Source organism: Aphidius gifuensis, linkage group LG2 (assembly GCF_014905175.1).
Source record: "Aphidius gifuensis isolate YNYX2018 linkage group LG2, ASM1490517v1, whole genome shotgun sequence".
NCBI classification, from domain to species: Eukaryota; Metazoa; Arthropoda; class Insecta; order Hymenoptera; family Braconidae; genus Aphidius; species Aphidius gifuensis.
The window spans coordinates 26,594,083-26,617,752 of NC_057789.1; the positions used below are offsets into that span (position 1 = coordinate 26,594,083).

General features: G+C 24.4%; 2 protein-coding genes across 12 annotated transcripts in view; both read left to right on the forward strand.

The window, feature by feature from the left end:
• The first annotated feature begins 707 nt into the window (after nt 1-707).
• LOC122850669 (zinc finger protein 346-like) lies at nt 708-2,884 on the forward strand. The gene is made up of 9 exons (XM_044149801.1): nt 708-1,013; nt 1,093-1,461; nt 1,550-1,623; nt 1,691-1,846; nt 1,917-2,011; nt 2,090-2,212; nt 2,258-2,400; nt 2,539-2,604; nt 2,671-2,884. Exons 1-9 carry the CDS (start codon nt 974-976, stop codon nt 2,829-2,831), a joined length of 1,227 nt encoding a protein of 408 aa, XP_044005736.1. The 5' UTR covers nt 708-973; the 3' UTR covers nt 2,832-2,884.
• Nucleotides 2,885-13,547: 10,663 nt separating this feature from the next.
• LOC122849913 (ephrin type-B receptor 1-B) overlaps nt 13,548-23,670 on the forward strand; it is an 89,137-nt gene continuing 79,014 nt past the window's right edge. For all 11 annotated transcript variants that reach the window (XM_044148825.1, XM_044148831.1, XM_044148829.1 and 8 more), the window contains exon 1: nt 13,548-13,941. The gene's annotated coding sequence lies outside the window, so the exon portion shown is untranslated. The remainder of the gene's footprint in view (nt 13,942-23,670) is intronic.

Below are 23,670 nucleotides of genomic sequence, written 5' to 3' on the forward strand. Positions count from 1 at the left end.
TTATTTTTTTATTTAAACTGTAAATAATGCAGATGTATTTAGAGTACTATCAAAACTGTTTGTTATATTATCAAAAAAAAAAAATATTTCAACAGTTTAAAAAATTGTATTTTGTTTAAAAATTTCGCCAAGTCAACGAATTTGTTTTTATAATTTTTTGTATTAATTATTTTTTCCTTAATTAGTTTTGAAATAGATTAATATTAATTATAATTTATTTATCGTTGAATATTGCACAAACAAAATAATAATGTTCAACGATTAATTTCAGTATTGCACGATTTAAAAATATACTCATTTTTTACATGACACTTTAGGATTAATTAATTAAATAAAAGACATACAAATGTACAAACTCTTCTTAAAATAAATTAAATTACTATTCGTCCAATTTAATTATTGCTTTTATTATTTATAAAAAATAAATAATAAATAAATGTTCCTTTGTTTATTTTTAATGAATAAATTTTTTTTTCCATTACTAATATGATTTTAAATATTCCTTCTTAAATTAAAAGAGAAAAAAAATAAATAAAACAATTTATTTATATATTTTTCTAATGATTTTTAGATTTATTTATAATTTTTTTTTAAGCCTTATCGATAAAAAAAAAAGAGGAGGAACGAGTATTGCGCAGTTTAGATTTGCGCAAGTTTGTGCCTTAACATTATTTTAACAGTTAAAAATAATAAATAATTATTAAATAAATAAATGTATTTATCAAAAGTAAAGTAAACATAGTATTTTAATTGTTTTCTATTACATATATTCTCTTTTTGCAATTTTTAATTGTCGACGACAAATAGTTTAATTGGAAACACACCTTAATTCTAACCGGTCATCATAATAACGAGATGAATAATTATCAGATGGTGTATCAATAATTTGTAAACATCAACAAATTAATTTAAGCATGTACTGGACTTGGTGAATATTAAAATCGTTGTGTTATCATAAAACAAATAAAATAAAATGTCAAAAATAAATATGATTGAAAATCCAGAAGTCCCAGGTAACCATGGTACTTTGTATACAAAAATTATCAATTGTTTTGTTTTTTATCTTGAATAAGTAGTAATTTAATTGTACAGGTTTTGAAGTAAGTTTACCACCAATGCCACCACCTCCACCACCACCAATAATATCAAGAAAACATCCAAATGATTTGATTAAACAAACAACTTTAGCAGTTCCAAGCTTGCCCATTGCACCAGGAATAACACTCGTTGACAGTCAACCAATATTACCAAATGAACAAGTTGGTTTTGATAATATTTTAGAACCACAAAGTCAAGTAACACCATGGTGGATACCAGAAGAAAATGAAGAAATAAACAATTATCAATGGCTTGATAATAATCAAGTTAACAATGTCTTGAACAACATAAACAATGACATTAAAACAAATCAAAAAAATGTAAAAAGAAAAATTGAAAATGTTGATGCTGCTGAAGATGCACGTTAGTTAATTTATCATTTATAATTTCATTCAAGATGAAAGTAAAAAAAAAAAATAATATCCTACATGTTTTTATTTTTAATTAACAGAATTAGTTGCATGTGCCCAAAAAGAACTTGCTGCTCTTATGGAACCACTCAAGTGTAATCTTTGCAATGCAATTGTAAGAATTATTTAATTTATATTAATTTATTAGCTAAATAATAACAATTAAATATATTTTACTTTAGATGAACTCAACACCTCAGGCTAAATTACATTATGATGGTAAACCACATCAAAAAAAAGTATCAATGTATCTAAATCAAAGTGTTAAAAAAATTAAAACTGATGATGTACAAGTGAATAGTACTTCTGCAACTAAAGATAACGACTCATACTGTCAAGTAATATATGCTTTTTATTGTTTTTTAATTTTTTTATTATATAAATTGTTTATTTTTTCTTAAATTTTAGACATGTAAAGCATGGTTTACATCACAAATTGATGCAGCCCAACATTATGCTGGAAAAAAACATGCAAAAGCAATTGCTGCAGCATCAAAACAAGAGTACAGTATTGATAATTAATTTAAATTAAAAATAATAAAATAAACTTTAAGTAAATTATTGGAAATTTATATTTTTAGAAGTCCAAAGAAAATTCAAAGTCAAGTACCAGTTGACCAAACTTGTCTATTGGGTATAGGTTTAAATTTTGTACCTAAAGAAACACAAAATTTACTTGTTAAAATTTACTTGTTTAATCAGAAGTTACAAGTTTTACAAGTTTCACCTTTTCTAGTTTCATCAATGTAACCTGGAGCAACAACTTATGGTGGTGCATTACGTTGTGAACTTTGTGGTATATCAACAAATCGATTGGATCAATTAGAAACTCATAGACGAGGAACAAAACACATTAAAATGGTCAAACAAAAAGGACTATTAAATAATAATGGTAATTATTAATTTATTATATTTAATTTCAAATAAATTTTTAATATTTTTAATCAATTAAATTTTATCAAACATATAATTTATTTATTGAATAATTTAATATTTATTTTATGTATATTTATTTTTATTTTTCCACTAGGTAAAGTTGAAGAAAACCAGATAAAAACACCAGCTGTTAATTATGCAATTAATAGAACACCTTCAGGTAAAATTGAAAAAGTAAATTTATAATTTTATTTGATATTATTTTTATTTATTGATTTATTTACAGGTTCATATTATTGTGCAACATGCAATAAATCTTTTAACTGTGAAAATAGCTTCATTCAGCATGTAGACAGTAAAAAACATAAAAATCAATTGGCTATTAAATCATTCACAAATCAATCAACACAAGCTGTTGTAAAAAACAAAAATATAAAACCAAAATAAAGCATTATAAAGTGACTTAAATTTTATAAAAAATTTATGATAAATAAATTGTTATCAAGACTAAATATATTGATAAATAACAAATAAATAAATAGATGAATGAATATTTATTGTATATTGTAAGTATTACTTTCCAAAAGTATATTTTTAAATATTATCACATTTTAATTAATAATTTAATGGCTAAAATAAAATTTGAAAAAGTATACTAAATATAAAATTAATTTTAAATAACATTTAGTTTAATTAAATTTTATCTAATAATTAAACTATAAATTTAATTAATAGTAAATTTTAATATAACGGTTCATTGATTTATGATTTAGAATTAGCACTCATTATCGTCGTAATAATAATTACTGATATTTATTTAATTAAGAAAGTGATCACGTAATTATTTACAGTTCATCAAACTTGTAATATAACTCTCAAGATACCAATAACATGCTTTTTTTTTTTCTTTTTCTTTTTTAATTTAACAAATAGGGATGATGATTTTATTATTATATTTTTTTTCCTCCATCGAGAGACAAGAAAATTATGTCAACGACTTATCTTTAATGTGTTTTAATTTATTTTCATTCTACTGGTATTTAACAGTGTTATATATCGTGCGACAATTTACCGTCGTAGTCATCATTTCACAGTCAAGCAAAATTAATAACTCTCACATTCTTAAATATAATATTAAACAAAAAGAAAAAAAAGCAATAGAATTTTTTTATTTTATATTTTTTTATTTATCATCTCTTTAATCTTCCAACAATTTTCAAATATCACTTATCTCTTTTTTTTATTCACAATTTCAGTTTTTTACCTCCATTTTTTTACTCTTTTTTTTTGCTCATATTTAACGCGCTCCCCACTTTATATGTATTATAAATTTTTTTTTTACTTTTTTAAATGCTACATCGTTTCGCCTTTGTGGCCAATAAATCACACAACCCCCATCGTTATATCTCCCACTCTTATAAAATTTTCTGGGCTTGACAAATTTCGACAATCGGCTTTTAAAAGAAAAATAGATATTTATATATATACAAATATGATGACCAATTAAATTTCTTGGTGTAGGTTTATAGATTGTTGGGGATTCGTTGATGAAAAATTTCGAGGATGGCTTTTGACACTAAAGATGACACCCACTTTATTATATTGATTATTATTTTAAAAATTTATTATTAAAATAAAAAGAAATTATTCGAAAAACTATATACATTGAATTTTTATTTTTAAATAGATATTAGGTAGAGAAAAAAATATATAATGATAAAATTAATTTTTATTTTAAATTTTAAGAATGTTTATTTATATTTTTTTATTTCTGATTTTAAAGATAAGCAAGAATATTAAAGAAAAATAATGCTCAAGAAAAAATATAATAGACATTTTTTATCTCTCTCAAGTAGAAACGTTGTAAGATGAATTTTTATGTGAACTCTCAAAATAATTTCGAAATAATGCAGATATCTTTTTTTTTTTTCGATGATTAAAATCTTGGAAGAAAAAAACGATAAAAATAAATTTTAAAAATAATGAATTCATAATGACCATCATGTGTCAGTACTCAGTACACATTAAAATAACTTAACTTTTCGATTTCTCGTAAATAAATAAATTTTAAAAAAATAAAAATAAAATAAACCAACTAAACAACAACGAAATAAAAAACAGCAAAATTTTTATTTCAAGTTATTAAAAATTTTGTGAGGCATAAATTTGCGGGAAAAACTTGAAAATAAAAAAAAAAAAAAATTTAACATTATAAAAAAAATAATATTGTTAAAATAATAATAATGATAATGAGAAAGTAGAGGCCAAAATGCCGAAGGGCATCATCCCGAAGACTTCTGAAAGATGCGAGGGAAAAAAAAAAAAAAAAAAAATTAAAAAAGACAAATAAACTTCCAAAATATTCGTAAAAATAAAAATAAAAGTAAAAAGTGCATCTTGAAGTGGAAGAAGATGGCACGATGTAGCTTAAAATCGGTTGGACGTTGAGTAACGCAATTTAAAACCACACTGCCATGTTTTAACCCTCTCTATATAACCCCCTCCCTTATATAAAATATAAATATATACATATATACACAACAAGACGACGTTTTATTTAAAAAAACCAAAATTTCCATTTTTTTTGTTTTTGTTTTAAATATTTTTTTCTTTATTCAAAATTTAAACTTTCTTTGTCTCTCTTTTTTGCATTAGCCTCTTTACCTCTCTTCTTACTTTATATATATATAAATTTTTTTTTTTTCCTCTCTCTTTGTCTCTCTCTGTATCTGTCTCTCCCATGACCAAGATTAGATCAACCTCGCGCGGACTTGTAGATCGTTAGTATATACCTGCGCTTCGGATTTTTATGACTTCGGGACCGCTTTTAACGAGTTTGTTTTTTCCCTTCTACAATTTTTTTTTTTTTTTTAAAAAAAAAAACCTTTTTTCTTATTCTTTTACCTCTTTTTTTTTAATTTTTTTATTATTTTATTATTCTCATCGAAGATCGTTTCTCCCTCCTCTCCTCTACATTTTAAACGTCATCGATGTGAATCTGTCGTCTTCTTTTCTCTCTATCGCTCTATGTACTCTTTATCATCATCTTCTTTTTCTTCTTCATCATTTTTTTAATATGACTTTTTTTTTTTACTTTTTATCAATAATATTATATATCCCCTTAATCGCAAACGATCGTTATATTTGAGAACATAAATTAGCTGATGTGCATTCAAGCGAAATATAAAATAATCAGTCTATTCTCATTTTCTAATTGTTTATTGTATACAAATATCCTTTATAATGAAAAATTTATTCATTATTTTTAATTAAAATTTAATTAAATAATCATTGTTTAAACCCCTGAATTTTGGATCAACATTTTAATGATCAAATAATTATATATTGACATTTTAAAACCATAAAAAGATCAATATATATATTGGAATTTATATTTATAATTTCAATGGAATTTTATAATAAATAATTAAGTCTCCTATCCTTTATTCATAAGAATAAATAAAAAAATATAAACGGTTATATATAAAAGAGAAAAAAAAAAAAATAATAATCGACATAATTTCCAATAAAATTAGCGTGATCATATTGTTAAGCTAAAAAATGATCACGTCATTCAATATCTATATATATATGTCTAGACTGTTTCGTCAAAAAACTAAAAATTCCAATAATAATTTATAAAATAGATACATAAATTATTAAATCAACAGAAAATATATCGACCCATCAAAACTTTTTAAAAATTAAACTTTATAATTCAATATTTTTATTATTTTGATTGTCAAAAGTGCATTTCCGGTTTACCCATGGGATTTGAAAATGGCGCTTCTGGTGTTTAAATGTGTATTATTTTATCGATCCATATATATAAAATTATTGATGTACCAGGTACATGTGTATGTGTGTTTCGTGGGGAACACGCAAAAGTGCAGGTAAAAAGCCATTAATCATGGTGCAATGGATGCTTTATTTCTTTCTCATTTTTTCTTATATTATATTTATATTTTGTGTCTTTTATTATTCGCATTATATTTTTTTGTATTTATATTTATTTTATTTTTTTTTTTATTTTGGAGACTTGAAAACTTGAGGTATGGAATTTCGTCGTTCTTCTCATCCTCCAGCTTTTTCCCTCATCGGTTGTCGTTTGTCGATGACTTGTGAGATTCCCAGAATGGACCCTATGGGTTAAAATACGCGTCAGTGATGCGAGATTCATCTCGATCGATCTCCCAAAGATGAGAGAAGTTATAACGCGAGTGCGCGCTTTCGACTGATCACGTTCACCTGCGATCAAAATGAGCGAGAGAGAATTATATCAGACCAAGCTCCATTTGACTCCTGGTTTATAATATTTTTCAATGCGAAAATACACCACGTAAATTTTCCCTCTCTTTCTTTCTTTCTCTCTTACCCTTTTTTTTTTACCTTTTGTATATATTTTTTCTTTTTTTAGTTGATTTGTTTTCTCTCTTTTGATCTCCTTTCTTCACGTTGACTCGCGATGAATCCTCTCATCTCTCTATGGGATGATGATGATCATGATAAAAAAAAAAATATTGATTCGCAAAGTGGCGATTTACAGTTAACCTCGAAACATTGCTGTACGCACAAAGAATTTGTAACATTAATAAAAAAATTATATATGAAAATAATGAAATAAAAATTTATAAAACAAAAAACAATATATATTTGAAAAAAAAAAAAATTAAAAAAATTCTACGTTTTTGTACTTGCATTATTTGCCGCCTTGAAAAATATTTTTTTTAAATTATTTAAAGAAATATCGTAGATATTTTTATTGCAAATTTTTTTTGATAAATAATTTTACTAGGATATTCAATCATGTAATCGTATAAATATTTATTACATGCTCATAAAATCTATATTTATTTTCAAAATAACAATAATGCATATTGTTAAAAATTTTATTTGATAGTAGAAAATGTTGTTCTAATATAATTTCTATATACAGTACAGTTGATATTTTGATTCAAAGTGTTGATCAATCAAATATGTTGATTTGAAAAATAAAATATAATAAATGATCTATATATAAAAAGATAAAATATTTACACTGGCGTGACGAAAAGGAAAAACAATAAATATATATCAATCAATTGACAATCCAAGGTTTTGATACGATAGAGAGATCGTGGTGTTTGTCGTCGTCGAACATGCCGATCGATTGCATAGATATATATATATTGTACATGAAAAAGAGAGTGAGAGTGAATTTTATAATATAAAAAAAAAATACATAAGGCTTGCCAGTTTCGAGACCTGCTATCGGTGTAAATTCCCCTTCTTTTTTGATTCTCATATTTCTCATTCAATACACAGACAAATACATTAAAGTCAATTTGAACAGTCATAGACATTTTTTTATATACAGTGCACACAATACATGGAAATAAAAAATTGCAAAAAGCCAAATCGAGACAGAAAGTTTTATTGAAAAAAAAAAAAATTTATTTATAAAAATTATAAGGGGGTTAAAAAATAGCCAACATGAATTGCACATTACAAAACAGAAGTTAACATTCGTTGCGGTTTATTGTCAAAGGAAAAAATTTAAACTTGTGTTGTTGCATGCCAGTTTATGAAACTCCCAGTGATCTCTTGGTTGAGTGAATGTACTTATCTCGCTAAACACAGTTCACGGTAATTTCAATGCCTTTATATCCTTAAATTTTATATTTCACTTTTATATTCTATTTATTATTTTTTTTTATGGAAATTTCTCAATAATGTGGATAAAAACGTTTAGAAAAAATAAAAAAAAAAAATCATGATTATGACTATTGGTTAAAGGAAAGTTTGTTTATTCTACTATAAATTGAATTTATTGCAAAATTTACATGTTCATTTGTGTGTGCATGCAGTTTGACTATATAAAAGTTAAATAAAATTGTCGATGAGATTTAATGATGAAATTTAATTTAATAAAAATATTATTATGTCATCATCTAATTATTTATATTTATTATTATTATTTAAATTATCATGTAGGATATTTTTAAAGCTTGTTTTATATTATTTTCACGTAAAAAAATTTTATATTAATTTTTAAATGCATGACATATCATTGACAGGGCATAGAAATGAAAAGAATTGAAAAATAGAAAAAAAAAAAAAAGAATTAACATGTAGGAGTATGTATTGTTAAATATATACACTGTATAGACACAAAGCTTTCATTTTATTATTCTATTCTCACCAAAGTCCATCGAATAGAAAAAAATAAAAAAGGATTATTTTTAGTGAGAATGGATAGAACGACAGATCGCCCGGTTTTGATAAATTTAACAATCTTAAATGGCATATGGCCTCATCAATTTTTGCATTTTTAGAATATACACTAGAATGACCATGTACTTTGAGATATACCACAAATGCATGCACACAATAAATGCACTTAAATTTTGGTATACCCATTGATCCGTAAATCCCCTTCCGTTGACCATCAAATCGATCGACTTTATCGGCCTCAGCTCCGATGCATTTATATATATACATCCACACACACACATTAAATTCAAAAAATCATTTGATGAACAAATTTCAACATCTGCAGTGTTATTTAATATTTTTTTTAAAATAATTTTATTATATCGATAAGAGCCCTTTTTTTTTTCTCTCCCTAAATTGGTCATGCGTGGATGAGTGGTGAAACGGTATATTTACGCTTCAGGTGAGACAATAACTTTATTTTTATTATTTTTAAAAAATATATTATTGATGAAAAATAAAATTTTAAATTATTATTCAATTGCGTGTACTTGGATGATTTTATTTTTTAAACAACAACATGAACAATATTTTACAAGTTAATTTGAAATATAAATATTTTATGAAATTTTTTTTTTTTTTTAAATGATTTTTAAAGTTTAATTTATATAATTAGTAAGTATTTATTGATGCATATATTTTTTTTTAAATATTCATTTACCCAACTGTTATGTAAAAACAAACAATGATCTTTTTTTTTTTTATCTAATTTTGCTAATGAAGCTAGATAGGTCTAACCAACTTGTGACTTAGCATGTGAAAATATTGTGGAAGAGACAACAATAAGTCGAGGGAATATTTTTCCTTTGTTTTAAAATAAACCAACATCCCCTCAGCTCTTCAAGCAGTTACATATACAATTATTTCTTTATATTTTTTTAAAGTCAATTTATATTTTAGCCAGCTAATTTTATTTATTTTTCTTGCAGAAAATACTTGAATAAAAAAAAAAAAACCCAATAACATGTTAAATTGGAGATAAGCCTTTTTAACTTTAATATATTTTTTGGTGGATATATTTAAGTGTCTATATGATGCTTGATTAAGGACTATCAGTAAAAATTTTCGTGCAATTATTTGTCGATTAGGTGTTGCTCACACATTACCAAAAAAAAAATAAAAAACCAACGTGAAGAAAATATAAGAAAAAAAAAAAAAACTTCAACCACTTATATTTATTTGAAAAAAAATTTTTTATATTGTACATAAAAACTAAAATTGACAGATTAAATTATAAATTGTTTTTTTTATTTTATAAATGTTATAAATTCGTTGTGAAATTATCAAAAGAATTGGAGCTTGTAATGAAGATGAGAAAAAATTGTATTTTTAAATCTTTTTTTTTTTTTTTTGTTTTCAACAGGTTGCAAGGGGCATCATGATAATCCAGGTGTATAATATATATGTGTATATTTTTGGGCATATAAATGCGGGCACGAGTTTGTATTTTTTGAAGCGGAAATGCCGGTTTCAACGTGGTGGTCTTGATGGAAGAAGGCATAATCCATAAGTCTATAATATAGGGGAATGAAATATATGAAAAAAATTAAATACATCTTTGATTATTATTAAAAACATTTTTTATTATTATTGATTATTTACTTGATAAGTTTGAAAATAGAATATTATACAATGAAAATTATTATGTCAAAGTCAATTTATATTATAATATTTATATAAATATAAATTTGATGATGTTTATTTACAGAAAAATATTCGAGTAATCATGCCAGCAGTATTTCATATTTTATTTTTATTGTTAAAAAGAGGGTGGTAAGTGTAAACTTTGATTGATTATGTTTCTCACGAGTTAATTAAATCATCAAGTCAATTAAAATAATATACTCTTCATATTTTCATTTCCTCATAAAATAAAATTGAAAAAAAAATTATTATTAATTATTTTATTATTTATTCATTTTTTATGTCAATAAATTTTATATTCATAAAAATATATATTGAAATTGTTTAAAATAGCATAATAAATATTTAAATTGTGTCATTAATTAATTTAATTATGATAATTTTTAAATTATATTGTTTTTTATAAAAAAAAAAATTAAATACATATATTTTTTTTGTTCTTTTAAATTGAATTTAAATGTCAATCAATTCAATTTTATACTCCAACTGCATTCAAAAAAATAAGATATACCTCAAAAATAAAAAATAATAAAACAAATTTAAAAAACAAAAAAGATCAACGATTGATATAAATATATTCTTTGATGAACTTTGAACTTTGATATTTGATCTAAACATTGCCTTCAATCGAAAGTTGATTGATAACATCAAAAAAAAAAATATATATCTACTTTATGACACCACAATAAAGTTGTGACAATTTTTGTTTTTTTTTTTAATTAAAAATTCGTGGTTTACAATGAAAATACAAAAATTTTAATTTACTTTTCGTTTACAACTGTCGATTGGATAAAAAATATATAAAAAGTTTGTAATAAAAACTATTACCTCTTTTTTTTTTTCCTTTTTTTAATGTCAATCTCTTTTACTCTTGTGTCTATACATAAAACTCCCCTAGTTTGTAATTGGTGAATTTTATCCGGTCGTCTATTTTACAAGCGTGAAAACGATTTCACCATATTATCATTTACAAAATATAAATAAAAAAATATATATACTTGATTTACTTTTGTCGATCATCATCATCATCATCATCATCCCCCATAGTAATATTTTCATTGCCAATATATTTTTCCAAATACCATCCGCTTCTCTCTCTCTCTCTTCCTCTCTCTTGTTTTATATTTTATACTTTTATTTTTTTAATATTTATTTCTACAGTATCAGTGTATATGCTTTTATGTATTCCGAGCAATAAAACAAATGCCGAATTGCCTGAAGCCACTGACGGTCGATTAATGGGACGAATCTTGGTTCGATCGATTGGAAACGAAATGTGCGTTTATGCCGCCAATCCGTCAAGTTTTATATTAAAAAAAAAATACATATATATATAAAATAAAAATAAAATTATGATTAAATTATGATTATAAAAATCATAAAAAAATACATATATTATTTCAGTTTAATAATAATTTTAAAAAATTATTTTAATCATTTTTCATTATAAAAAATAAAAAAAAAAAGCTAATTATATATATGAGTAATTATGATCAAGTATTTTATGATATAAATTAGATGAAAAATTAGAAAAAAAAAAAATATAATTATATTATTTTATATTTTTTATAAAAAATCGATATGAAAAATTTCTTTTTTTTTTTTAATATTGATTTTTATTAATTTTTTTCTTGTGGACATTCCAACGATGATGATACGTGTACACCGATCGAATGCGAGTATATCAGAGTATATATATGAGAATAATAAAAAGAGAAAAAAAATGAGGGAATTTATCATTACCTCTTACACGCACTCTTGCGAATGCCCGATGTCAATCTGTTGGGGCGGTGTTATTGTGCGCATGCGTTAAAATTACACTTGACGATGCTCTCAAAAAATCAATGACCCCACTGTTAAAACTTAAAACAATGCTAAAATAATATTTATTATAAATAATACAAATAATTATTAATAATACTGTGATATTAGTTTTAATTTATAATTTATATATTTCAAGGAAAAATTAAATAAAGAAAAGAGATTCATGAAAAAAAAAAAAAAAAGAGTTGGAGAAATGTTATTTCATATATAATTTTAGTACCAAAATGGTGGCGCTAGTGTTAAATGTGTCTGGAATAGCGGTACGATGGAAAACTAGCCGGGCAACATCGCCGCCACCGTGTGCTCTCTCTGCTCTCCATGAGAGAGTGGACCATTCGGAGCAATTTCAGTTCATGTCCCGACGCCATGAAGGACACATCGCGTCTCCATTAAATTTAACATAAACTTTTTTTTTTTTAACATAAAAAATTTGAAATATTATTATTCTCCTTATTATTATTCATTTTTACAATATTAATAAACAATTAAGTTAAATCGCGATATCCCTTTTTTTTTTACTCCAAAAACATCAAACATTTTCTATTTGTTTGTTTTTGTGTTATAAAAAAAATCATTTGTGTATACTCCAAAATTAAAAACTTCATCAAAGAAAAATACAAAAGGTAAAAAAAAAAAAATAACATATATAATTTTAACAACCCAGTGACCAATTGAACTTTTTGGGTTAAAAAAATGGCCAAAAGTTTATAATCAAAACAACAAAAATAATTCATTTGTTTTGACCTTGTGTATGTTTTTTTGTGTGAAAAAAAAAAAGAATATAATTGTGTTAAAAATCAAATGAACAATTGAATATTTAAAATAGTGAAAAATTATTAATATTTTAATCGGTGATTAAACAAAAGTTATTTAACTATAATAATTCTTTTTTTTTTTTTTATTTAATTATTATATATTTTTTCTTTTTATTTGTGGAAAAAAAGATTACCGTCGGGTTTCAGACTCCTCGGGATTCGACGAGGCTTCTGTCTCGTCTTTAACCTCCTCCCCTCTCTAGCGTGTGTGTGTGTGTGTTGTATTGTTTTTTTTATTTATTTATTTATTTTTTTTTTTTTAATATATTTTTTACCTCATTCGCTCCACGACCCTTTTCTATCCTACCATTCTTTTCATATTTTTTTACCTCTTCCTCTGGTATTCTTAACTTTTCTCTCCCCTCTCTCTCTTTCTTGCTCTCGCTCTTCTTACAATATTTTTCCCCCACTCTATATTACAATTTTATTATTTTGTTTTTTTTATTGTTATTATTATTATTATTTTCATTCCCTTTACCTATGTGCTGTTATCTGTGCCGCCGCAGCGACTGCACACGGGGCTAAAATGGCGCTTGCATTCGTCCTACGCGCACCTCTATCGACCGTGACAAATTATTCAGCGACGGTGGATAATACAAATTCGCAAATTTTTTAAATAATATATTTTACTTTTTTTTTTTTTCATTAAATTTATTAATTTGTAAATTTTATTTTCAATTTATTTCTTTTTTTTAGAGTAAATAATGGAGTAAAAATATTTGACAAGTTAAAATAAACAAGTTTTTTTTTTTTTTTCTTTCTTAATTTTAAAATAAACAAAATTTAAGATAAAAAAACAAAACAGACGTGGATTATTTACTGTGAAAAACTGTTGCAGTGATAAAAAGAAAAAAAAAAAAAAAAAGTTTTATTATTATTATTATTTTTTTTTGGAGCAAATTAGTGATTATTAAAAAATTTATTATTTTGTTTATCTACTGATGTTTGGTTATTTATTGGAGTGAATTTTTTTATGTGCTGTGTATCATCATCGGATTTTTTTTATCTCATCGGCATCTAAGGTATGCTTACAAAAATTTAAATTTTTTTTCCATATAATTAAATACACGTAATAAATGTCGTTAAAAATTTCAAAATATATTTTTTTTAAATGTCTAATTAATTTGACTATTTTTTTTATGAAAATAAATATTTTCAAGTTACATTTATAATTAAAAAAAAAATATATTATATTTAAATTTATATAAATATTTAATTATCTATTTTTATTATTTTTTTAACTAATTAATTCCAAAACAAAAAAAAAAAATATTTAATTGTCCATTAAATAAATATGAAATTTATTTTTTTTTAAAATCATTGGATAATAATAAAAAGGTGAAGAAATAAAAATATAATAAAATAATTGTATAGAATTAAATAAATTGTGGCAACGACTGATATGGATCAAAATGATAACAATCAAATATTTTAAAAGTACATGAATCATAAAGATCATATATATTTTAAATTCTTAACACAATCATTTATCATCTATTCTAAAATCCAAAAAAAAAAAAAAAAAGAAGGGGGCCTCCATTCCATCAACAACAAAACATTAAATATTTTGTGTTCATCATTTTAAATATAAAAATTAAATAAAATTATTTTTTTTCTTATTTTCAAAATTCATTTGTACAAGTTGTATAACATGCTTTCACGTATATATACAGTGATTTTGTAATTGCGCAAATATAGACAGGCATTGACTTGCTATGCGGTATACTGCGTTTGATGTGTCTAGATGAAAAATAAATAAATAAAATAATGAGCTAAAGAATTATACTTTTTTAAAAAACGTGCAAATAAGCATTGCACGCGACTAGTTTCATTATTATTTTAAAAAAATATTATCCATATGTTTAAAAATTTCGACACATTGACAACCAATGATGATGATAATGACAATCATATGTTTACAATTTTTTTTTTAAATAATACATGTTTATATGTACAATGTAAAATTTAATGTACAGACACCCGGTAGAAGGTGAGAGAAAGGACGTTTTGTTTGTCGGTGAATAATATTTGTACTTCGTAGTTTAAACGCAAATGAGGATTATATATTTATTTTTGCTGGAAAATAAATGGACGTGCGCGGTCACAGATTTAAAAAAAAAAAATTAAAAAAAAATATTAAAAATTTCATAAAGCTATAATTTTACCTATCTGACTTGATATTTTTTTATTTTTCTTCTTATAATTGCAAGAAAGTTTTAAATAATCATCCAGAGATGAATAAATTGCGTATGAATTTTTTTTTTTTATATAATTTTCTAATATTTTTATCAAATAAATAATGAGCTTAATATTATCAGTAAATATATTTGAGTTGAAAATATATGATGATAATAAATATTGATTTAATTTTTTTCTTTCTTTCTGTTAATTAAGGATGTATATATTATTATTTTTTTTTTCTTCTATAATTAAATGCATATGGTAAAGTTTTATTACAAAGTAAATGATTAATGTGCCAGGAGTTCAGTATGATATACTTGGCCAACAAACTTTAAACTAAAATAATATATATGCAGTTTATTTAAGGGAATTAAAAAACAAACTAGAATATAGTAAAAAAATAAAGAAAAAAATAAAAACAGAGTAGTTTGACAGTAGCCGATTGTTATCGGTCGGTTGGTTGGTTGACAGTCATCGTGGCTGGTATCTTTGTACACTTGAATTTTTTGTGTTAGGGTGACCAAATTTTATGACTATTTCCTATCTCGATTTGTACATGCTTTAAACATTATAGTGTTGCCAACTGTCAGCGTGAAGAGTCTCTTTATTTCTCTTGCTATCCCGTCGTTTATTTTTTTTTTTTTTTAAACATGTTTTTCTATTCTTCAAAGGTTTTTTTTCTACCTGTCAGGTAGGAAACACTGTGTTTCTTTTATTTGGTATTTTTCACATTTTATCAATTTTTTTTTTCCCTCAAAGTAACGATCCCATTGAAACCAACATTTCGAATGAGTACCACAAATTTTTTTTTGCCTTTTTTCTTCTTCTATCGGCTTGTTTTGTTCGAGTGAAAGTTTTTTTTTTTTTTTGGTAAATAATTTTGGTTAGAGCTTTTTTTTTTTTTCAAAATTATCTCATGATGTTTTTTATTTCACCTAAATTACGCATTTAATCATTTTGTAATTTTCTCTTTTATATGTATCCAAGTTGAGTAATTTTTTTTTTTCATGAGAATTTAAAAAAAAAGTATGATAAATTATTATTGAAAGGAAGTGATCTCGACGCGTGTATATCAGCATAACACACACACACACACACACACTTTCTCTTTCAATTCCCATCGGTTTTTCCAAGTTTTTTAAAAAAATATATGTGTATATATATTTAGCCCCTGCCCTATGTTGAAAATTATTGATTCAAACTTACATGTTACTTATTAATAACCAAGAAAAAATTTAATTTCAATTTAATAATTACAGCTACTACATGGATATTATTTTCAAGGATACTTGTTATTTTTTTCTATTAAAAATTTTAAGCTTTGTGTATTAAATATATCATGTTAATTAATTTTTAATTTTTTACCCTCGGTTGAGTAGAGATATACACATATATTTCATTAAAATTTAAAACTTTATTTTCAACACGTAGGAAAAAAAAAGAAAAAAAAATCCAAGTCACAATTCATTTTAATTACAATTAAAATTTCTATTAGAAATTTGTTTTTTAAATATTACTTTCAATCTTTACAAACAAATTTATTAAAAAAAAAAATATATATATATTATATTAAATTTCAATATGAAAAATTCGGTTATAAAAAAAAATTAACATGTCTAATACAGTTGTGTTTCGTTTGGCTACTAAAAAATTTATACGAGCGTGGAAAAAAAACCCTAAAAAAAAAAAAAACTATTCGTTCAGAATGAGGTCGATAAATTTGTAATATTAATTCAATAATAAAAAAAAAAAATTACATATTCATTGCTAATAAATAAATAATTCAAAATTTCAATAGTTTTTTTTTGAAATATAATATATTTTTTTTGTTAAGAATTACGAAACAATTAATTTAATTTTATTTGTGGGTTATATTTTTTGCGAATTGTGGCTCTTTATCTTGAGGTTAAAATAACGATCTTAACGATTGGTTTCATTGGAATAATAACAATTAATAAGCCAAGGAAAATATAATCGTATATGAAGGAAGATTTGTACGGGTAATCATCTGCGCTATCAAGTTGGGTTATATATTCCAAGGCAATTAATTATCATTATGGGAATTATATTCAATGCAAGTGTATTTTTACATACACATACACTTGCGTATATAAAATATATTTTATTATACTTTCATATATCTTGTAATATTATTATTTTCATTTTTTTTTTCATATCAGTACCTTTCAATTCATGAATATTAAACAATAACTCGATCTTTAATTTTTATAAATCTTTAAAATCACATGAACTTTAATATAACTTACGTAATTATCATTGTATTTTTTTTTTTTTATTAATATTTATATCAATAGCGAATATTAAATTGTAATTTTAATCGATGAAAATACACACAGAGTATGATGAAAATTTTTTGAAAGTAGACCGAGTATGTAAATTCACTTTGACAAATAAAATAATAAAAAAAAAAATTCAAAGAAACACTGCAAACAAATGTACATTGTTTGTAGTTTTTTTTATTTTTTATTTTGAAACACTGAGGCGACTGAAAATTTAAAAAAAATGTAAAAATAAATTCAAAGAAAAATGACATGTTTTTTTGAAAATTTTTTTTTTGCAGTGAATTTTTTATATTTGCCTTGTTTTTCGTTAGTTTATTATTTTTCGGCTCACATTGGACCACCATCCTCATGATTAACGAGTATGCTCTATTGTTTGATCCATGTCTCTGCTATTTTCCTCTTGTTTTTACGCCATCATGTGAATACATGACTCCTTCAAATTTTTTTCTTTTTTTTTTGCTTCATATTTTATTTTTATATAAATATAAAACAACCCTGTCTTTCATATATATATATTTTTTTCACGTTTGTATTTATTTTTTAATTTTTTTTCATCATCTTATGTATAGTATATTTTTTTTTGATATATATCTATATATTCAAAAGTTTCATTAATCTCAATTTGTATGACATTTTCGTATCTCAACGATAATTGATGTTCGCAACGGGGATTGGACAAAACAATTTTTCTTATTTCATGTTATTATTTTATTTATTATGTTTCAAAGTGTTTGTTTTTTTTTGTATGATAATTATGTCTATAAATATAAATTTTATAGGCATAAAATACAAACTGATACAAGCAAAAAAAAACACAAGTCAAAAATATACATTCATCTGTTGACGAAAAATTAAAAGGAAATATTCAAAATAAATTATTAAAATTATCTGCAATATAAAGTTAATATTCAAGCTAACAAATTAAAAAAAAAATTAGTTGAAAATATTTATTTTTAAATACTGGGTTTAATTTTTTCATTGTCAATTTTTGGTAATGATTTTGTCTTTTTTTTTCTTGTTGAATGTGTGTTGACCTGGAAATTTTGATTCATGATATTATAACCAGGATATTTAGTCATGTAATCATCATGATGAATTATATTTTTTTTTCAATGTATATATTTTTTTTTCGTATCCTGTGACGGAGAAAGGGATTAAGATCAGAAGGACACTTGCGTGAACGAAGTAGAGAATAGCGGTTGATATTGCTTGGTAGATTTGAATCTGGTTTTACGTTTCCAACGTGCCGACTTGTCTTCCTCATCGTTGGGTGTTCTGGAAAAAAATACTTTGCTCATAAAATGCATATATACAAATTCACATATATACACTGAAAAATACGCAATTCGTATCTTGCACGCTCATCTAGGATCTAGGGTTACCAAGCCTCTCTCTAACTTTTTATTTTTTTTTATTTTCTCTTATATTACTCTGTAGTTTTATATATTTTTTTTTATTTTTAAATCTAAATCTGTTTAAAATTTAGTCTTAATTTTATTTATGTATCATTACTCACATTGCAAGATCATATTTTTTTAAATACATTTTCTTGACATTTGTATGTACATTAAAATCATCAAGAGAAAATAATTTTTAAATTTTTATATGTTTAATTTTTATATATTACAAAAATATATTCATCAACTAAACTGACGACATTTTTAACTCTTAATAATTTACCAATTAAACTGTCATTTTAAATTTAACTATTTCATTTTTTTTTTTTTTTGTTTTTAAAACACTTATTCAAATGTATTTTTTTTTTTTATTTTGCTGGATATATACTTTTCAAATCCATCAGACAATTAGCATGATTTTATGTAGATTAAAATTTTTGAAAATTAAAGACACAGTTGAAAGATCAATAAACGAAGATTTGATGGATTACATTATCCATTCTTAATGTATTTCTCAATCACATATAGATTTATTTACATTTGAATGATAATTAAAAATCTTGCGATAAACTTTAATATATATATTTTTTTTCTTCTTCATCTTCTGACAAAGATTAAGTGCTTTTTATTAAATAATAATATTTATATTTGATGATTGAAGATGAATGTCGAATGTCGAAGGGCCAGATTTAAGTTTATATTTTTTTTTTTTTTAAACTGATAATCAAATGTTCAAAGTTCAATATATAATTATTTTTACCCTTGCTTCGTCGATTGAGTGATTGATTGTGTAATATCATATCCAATTGAGATTCAAAGAAAACGAGAGATTCTTTTTTTTTTTCGACGTAGTAGAGGACCATTATTTAGCTATCGATAGCGTCAGATGCACGTGTCGTTACATCCGCATTACCAATCTCAAAAAAAAAAATATATAGAAAAGTAAATTGTATATACATGAACGAATGGGGCACGTGTTACAATTTTGTACGAGTCGAATAACGAGTAAATCCCCTTTTTTTTTTTTTTACGATGCCATACGGTCATGGTATAATAATAAATATATATATCTAAGCCAAAAAGGCGTGTGTGGTAGTGTGTGTCCACAGGTTATCGTTGTTGACACGCCCTGTACAACTCGTCAATCTTTATCCTCTAAAAATCATTACCAAACATGCATCAATTTTTATCAAAAAAAAAAAAATAATAATAATAATAAAATAAAACTACCTCATTCTGGAACTTCAAATGGTTTATAATCTTATCTTTTTCATTTTTTTTTATTTTTGTTTTATTTTTAGGAAATTCTTATAGTCTGTAAATGTCTCATTTAATTGACTCATTTTAAATCTTACTTGAGCATCAAAAAATAAATAAAAAATATATATACAACACACAGATACAGACAGCTGTAAATTAAAATAAAAATTAGTAAAATAATTGAAAGATATAATTTGTGATGTATAAATTAATTTTTATCTACCAATTTATTATCAAATTAACCTCATTCATAATTTAATCAATAATCGGTATAAAAAAATTTAAAAAATAATTTAAACTTGAATTACATTGACTCAATTGAGTCATTCAGCTTAAATTAAATCACATTGCGGATAGAAAATTTAAAAAAAATTAAGTAAAGATTTTGAGTAAACGGAAACAAAAAAACGAAAGTTGATTAAAAAAAAAATGAAAAAAAAGAGTTAAACGAAAGGGGACATTCTGTATTGCCCTTTGGAATAATTAGCTCTCCAGGATAACAACGAAAGGGACGATATAAAAAATAAAGGAATAATAATAATTATAAATAAGTAAAATAAATAAAAATAAAAAAATTAAAAGAAGGTGAAATGTACACTCTTCAGCTTATGACCAATTATAATATGTTTTTTGTTGTTCAAAGCAAATTTTAACTTTTTTTTTTTTTTGTTTTTTTAATGCTGCCTAATGACATGAGGGGGTAGTATACGAGAGAGGGCATCAAAAATTATGACATAGGGAGGAAGTTTAGTTGCGTCTTCTCGAATTTCATGGGAATCTGGCCAATAGTGAAATTTATCCCGACTTTTTTTTATTTCTTTTATTATTTTTTAAAAATTTTTTTATGGTCGTCAAAAAGCGTGGGCATACTGGCGACATCTCCGCCACTTTTTTGTCCTTTTTTGTATAATATTATTTATAAAAAAAAAAACTATCCTACAGACTTTATTTTAGAGGGCCAATTTTTGGGAAGTGGGCGTACCTCTTTCCGGTTTTGGTTGCTCCATTGTGTGTATATATACTGGACCTTCTTTTTTATAAAAAAAAAAAAAAAAGAAATTATTCTATACCCTGTCTTTTCGTTTTAGTTCCCTTCTTCTGTATATAAATATATATATAAGGCCCAAATAAATTTTTGCAATGTTCGCCATTTTATTCTTGCATGGTTGAATAAAGACAGAATTAAAATGACTGTGCTTAGTCTGGATGCACGCACACCTGCGCGCTCATTACCCATCCAAGTCCATTTGGCCTCTTTGGTAGTGAGAAGGTGGTGAGTAAGAAGCTAAAAGATGCAAGGGGGCATTAAAAATAATAATAATAATAATACGTAAAATAATAATAACGATGATAAAGTGAAAAAAAAAATTGGAGAAGAGCACTTTAGTGTACTTCACTGGAGTCGATAAAAAAAACGAGAGAAAAAAAAATGCATCTTTGTGTTCTCTTTCATTTCTGTTTTTTTTTTTTTTTTCCTTGGTGAGACTGACTACTCTTGTGAACCTGGAGAGAAATTGGGGCTGATAGGGTGATGTGGTCGCACGTGGCTTGAGTGGCTTGATAAATTTTTTGGTGAAAAGTCCTCAGGGGCCACGTGCCTTTACATTTAAGTATGGACTTCATCAAATTCTATTTAAAAAAAAAATCATATACTATAATCTCAGCACTAATTAAAAAACACACATAATTGATTCATCAAATTTTACATAGAGATAAATTTATATTTATATGATTTTTAATAAACTATATACTTTTCAATATAAATAAAAACAATTTAAATATAATCTTTTTACTCTTTGACAGAATTTTATTTTCTGTACGTCAATTTAATTCAAAAAAAAAAAACCCTGTAAATTCACGCTACATTATAGCAGTATATAGTATAAAAAATAAAAGTAAAATGAGAATATAATGAAATATAAAAAAAAAAGTTTTTAACTTGGCTCTTTGAAAGTGCATCTCAGAGGCACATTGTTGCACTCGCTAAGAAGACAAAGGGACATTTTTTTTTTTTTTTTTTCATCCTTCAGTTTCTTCTTCTTCTTCATCATCATCATCGCATCATCATCTTTTTCTTCAGCTATATATATATATATTCGAAAGAAAACAAAAAAAAAAACTTGATATTTATTTTTTTTTTCGTTTTCCATATATTCCATCGCAACCAAGCCAATATATATATAATGTATATGCAACAGCATTGGATTTATTATATAAATGGATTCAACAACTCTTATATAGCTTGCAGCACATACTATATATAAGATATATATATATGCTTTAGCCTCATCGTGAATTGCAACCAAGTTTTCCTTATATTCTCTCATTTCTCTGAACAACCTTAACGTGTATATGTACTTGCTAAGTTACTTTCTTGATTCAGCGTTGTGCTGATGTTGTATGGTGGCTGAATTTTGCTGCTGTTTCTGCAGCTATTGCTCCAAGCAGAATCTCGTTTTCTTTGGTTAACGGTCGTTGAATTCTCTTTGCTCTTGAGCCTCAACAACCATACCAAACGAATTCACATACATATATATACGCGCATCCAGCTTAAAACTTACCGTTAGAACTGGACCTTCCATCTACAATATCATACTATTTGACTTTTTCTCTTGTTTCATGTTTCTTGTATGTATTACTTGTTCTTCATCTTGTTTCTCTCTCTTTGTGTGTGCCTTTATTTAGTTTACTTGAATTTTTTTACTTCTATTTTCTTTCAGTTTATATATACTTGTATACATTTTGAATGTGTATATTAAATATATAGATAGGAAAAAAAATATATATATTATAGAAAAGAGAAGGAGAAAGCATAGTAACATTGGTTTCTTATCGCCTGGATCATCAGGGGGAAGAACTCTGAGATTCAGGTCGAGGTTAATCTCCGCCATTCGGTGAGCACCTGCGCATTTTGCCACTTATTTATTTACCACCCATGTTTAATAATATAGAATTGTTTATTTTATATTTTTTTTTTATCATATATACACATTGTTTAAATATACTGATTTTTTTAACAACTGAGAATCCGGAAATTACTTGGTTCAATGATCATTTGCTTATATATATATCATTTAAATAGATACAAAGTAAATCAAGGGTCAGTTTAAATTCAATGAACTAAAACCAACTTGAAACGTTTAATATATTTTTCTTTTTCATTTCTATTATATTAGTTTATGAGATCTTGGTCGCACTATATATTTTAATAAAAATTTTATATACTGTTATTATAATTTAGGACAAATTCTTAATGGTCAATTGCTTGTTTAATATTTTTTAAAAATTAAAAATAGAATTTATTTTAACGTTATGTTGCCAGGATATTTTATTTCATCGAAAAATGATATATTTATGTATTTGAGATATGATGATTTTTTTTGGGTTTAATGTTTATCGATTATGGCTTGGATTTAAAATTATATTTTGGATGATTTAAGTATGTTGAAGGATCCATGTCTTTAAAAAATATGTCTGATGGAATTTATTTATTTATTATTTCTTCATAATTTTGATGTATGCAGAGTGCTTACATCCTCCACACACATCGTAAAAGAATAATATATAAACTCGCATGTATGGAATAAAAAAAAAATATATATATAATGAA

What these genes read in the sequence shown, in the direction of transcription:
- LOC122850669 (XM_044149801.1), top strand. Translation starts at nt 974, where the DNA reads ATGTCAAAAATAAATATGATTGAAAATCCAGAAGTCCCAG. An exon ending in TGATGCTGCTGAAGATGCAC is followed by an intron (nt 1,462 to 1,549) that starts GTTAGTTAATTT and finishes TTTAATTAACAG; the next exon opens with AATTAGTTGCATGTGCCCAA. An exon ending in ATTTACTTGTTTAATCAGAA is followed by an intron (nt 2,213 to 2,257) that starts GTTACAAGTTTT and finishes TTCATCAATGTA; the next exon opens with ACCTGGAGCAACAACTTATG.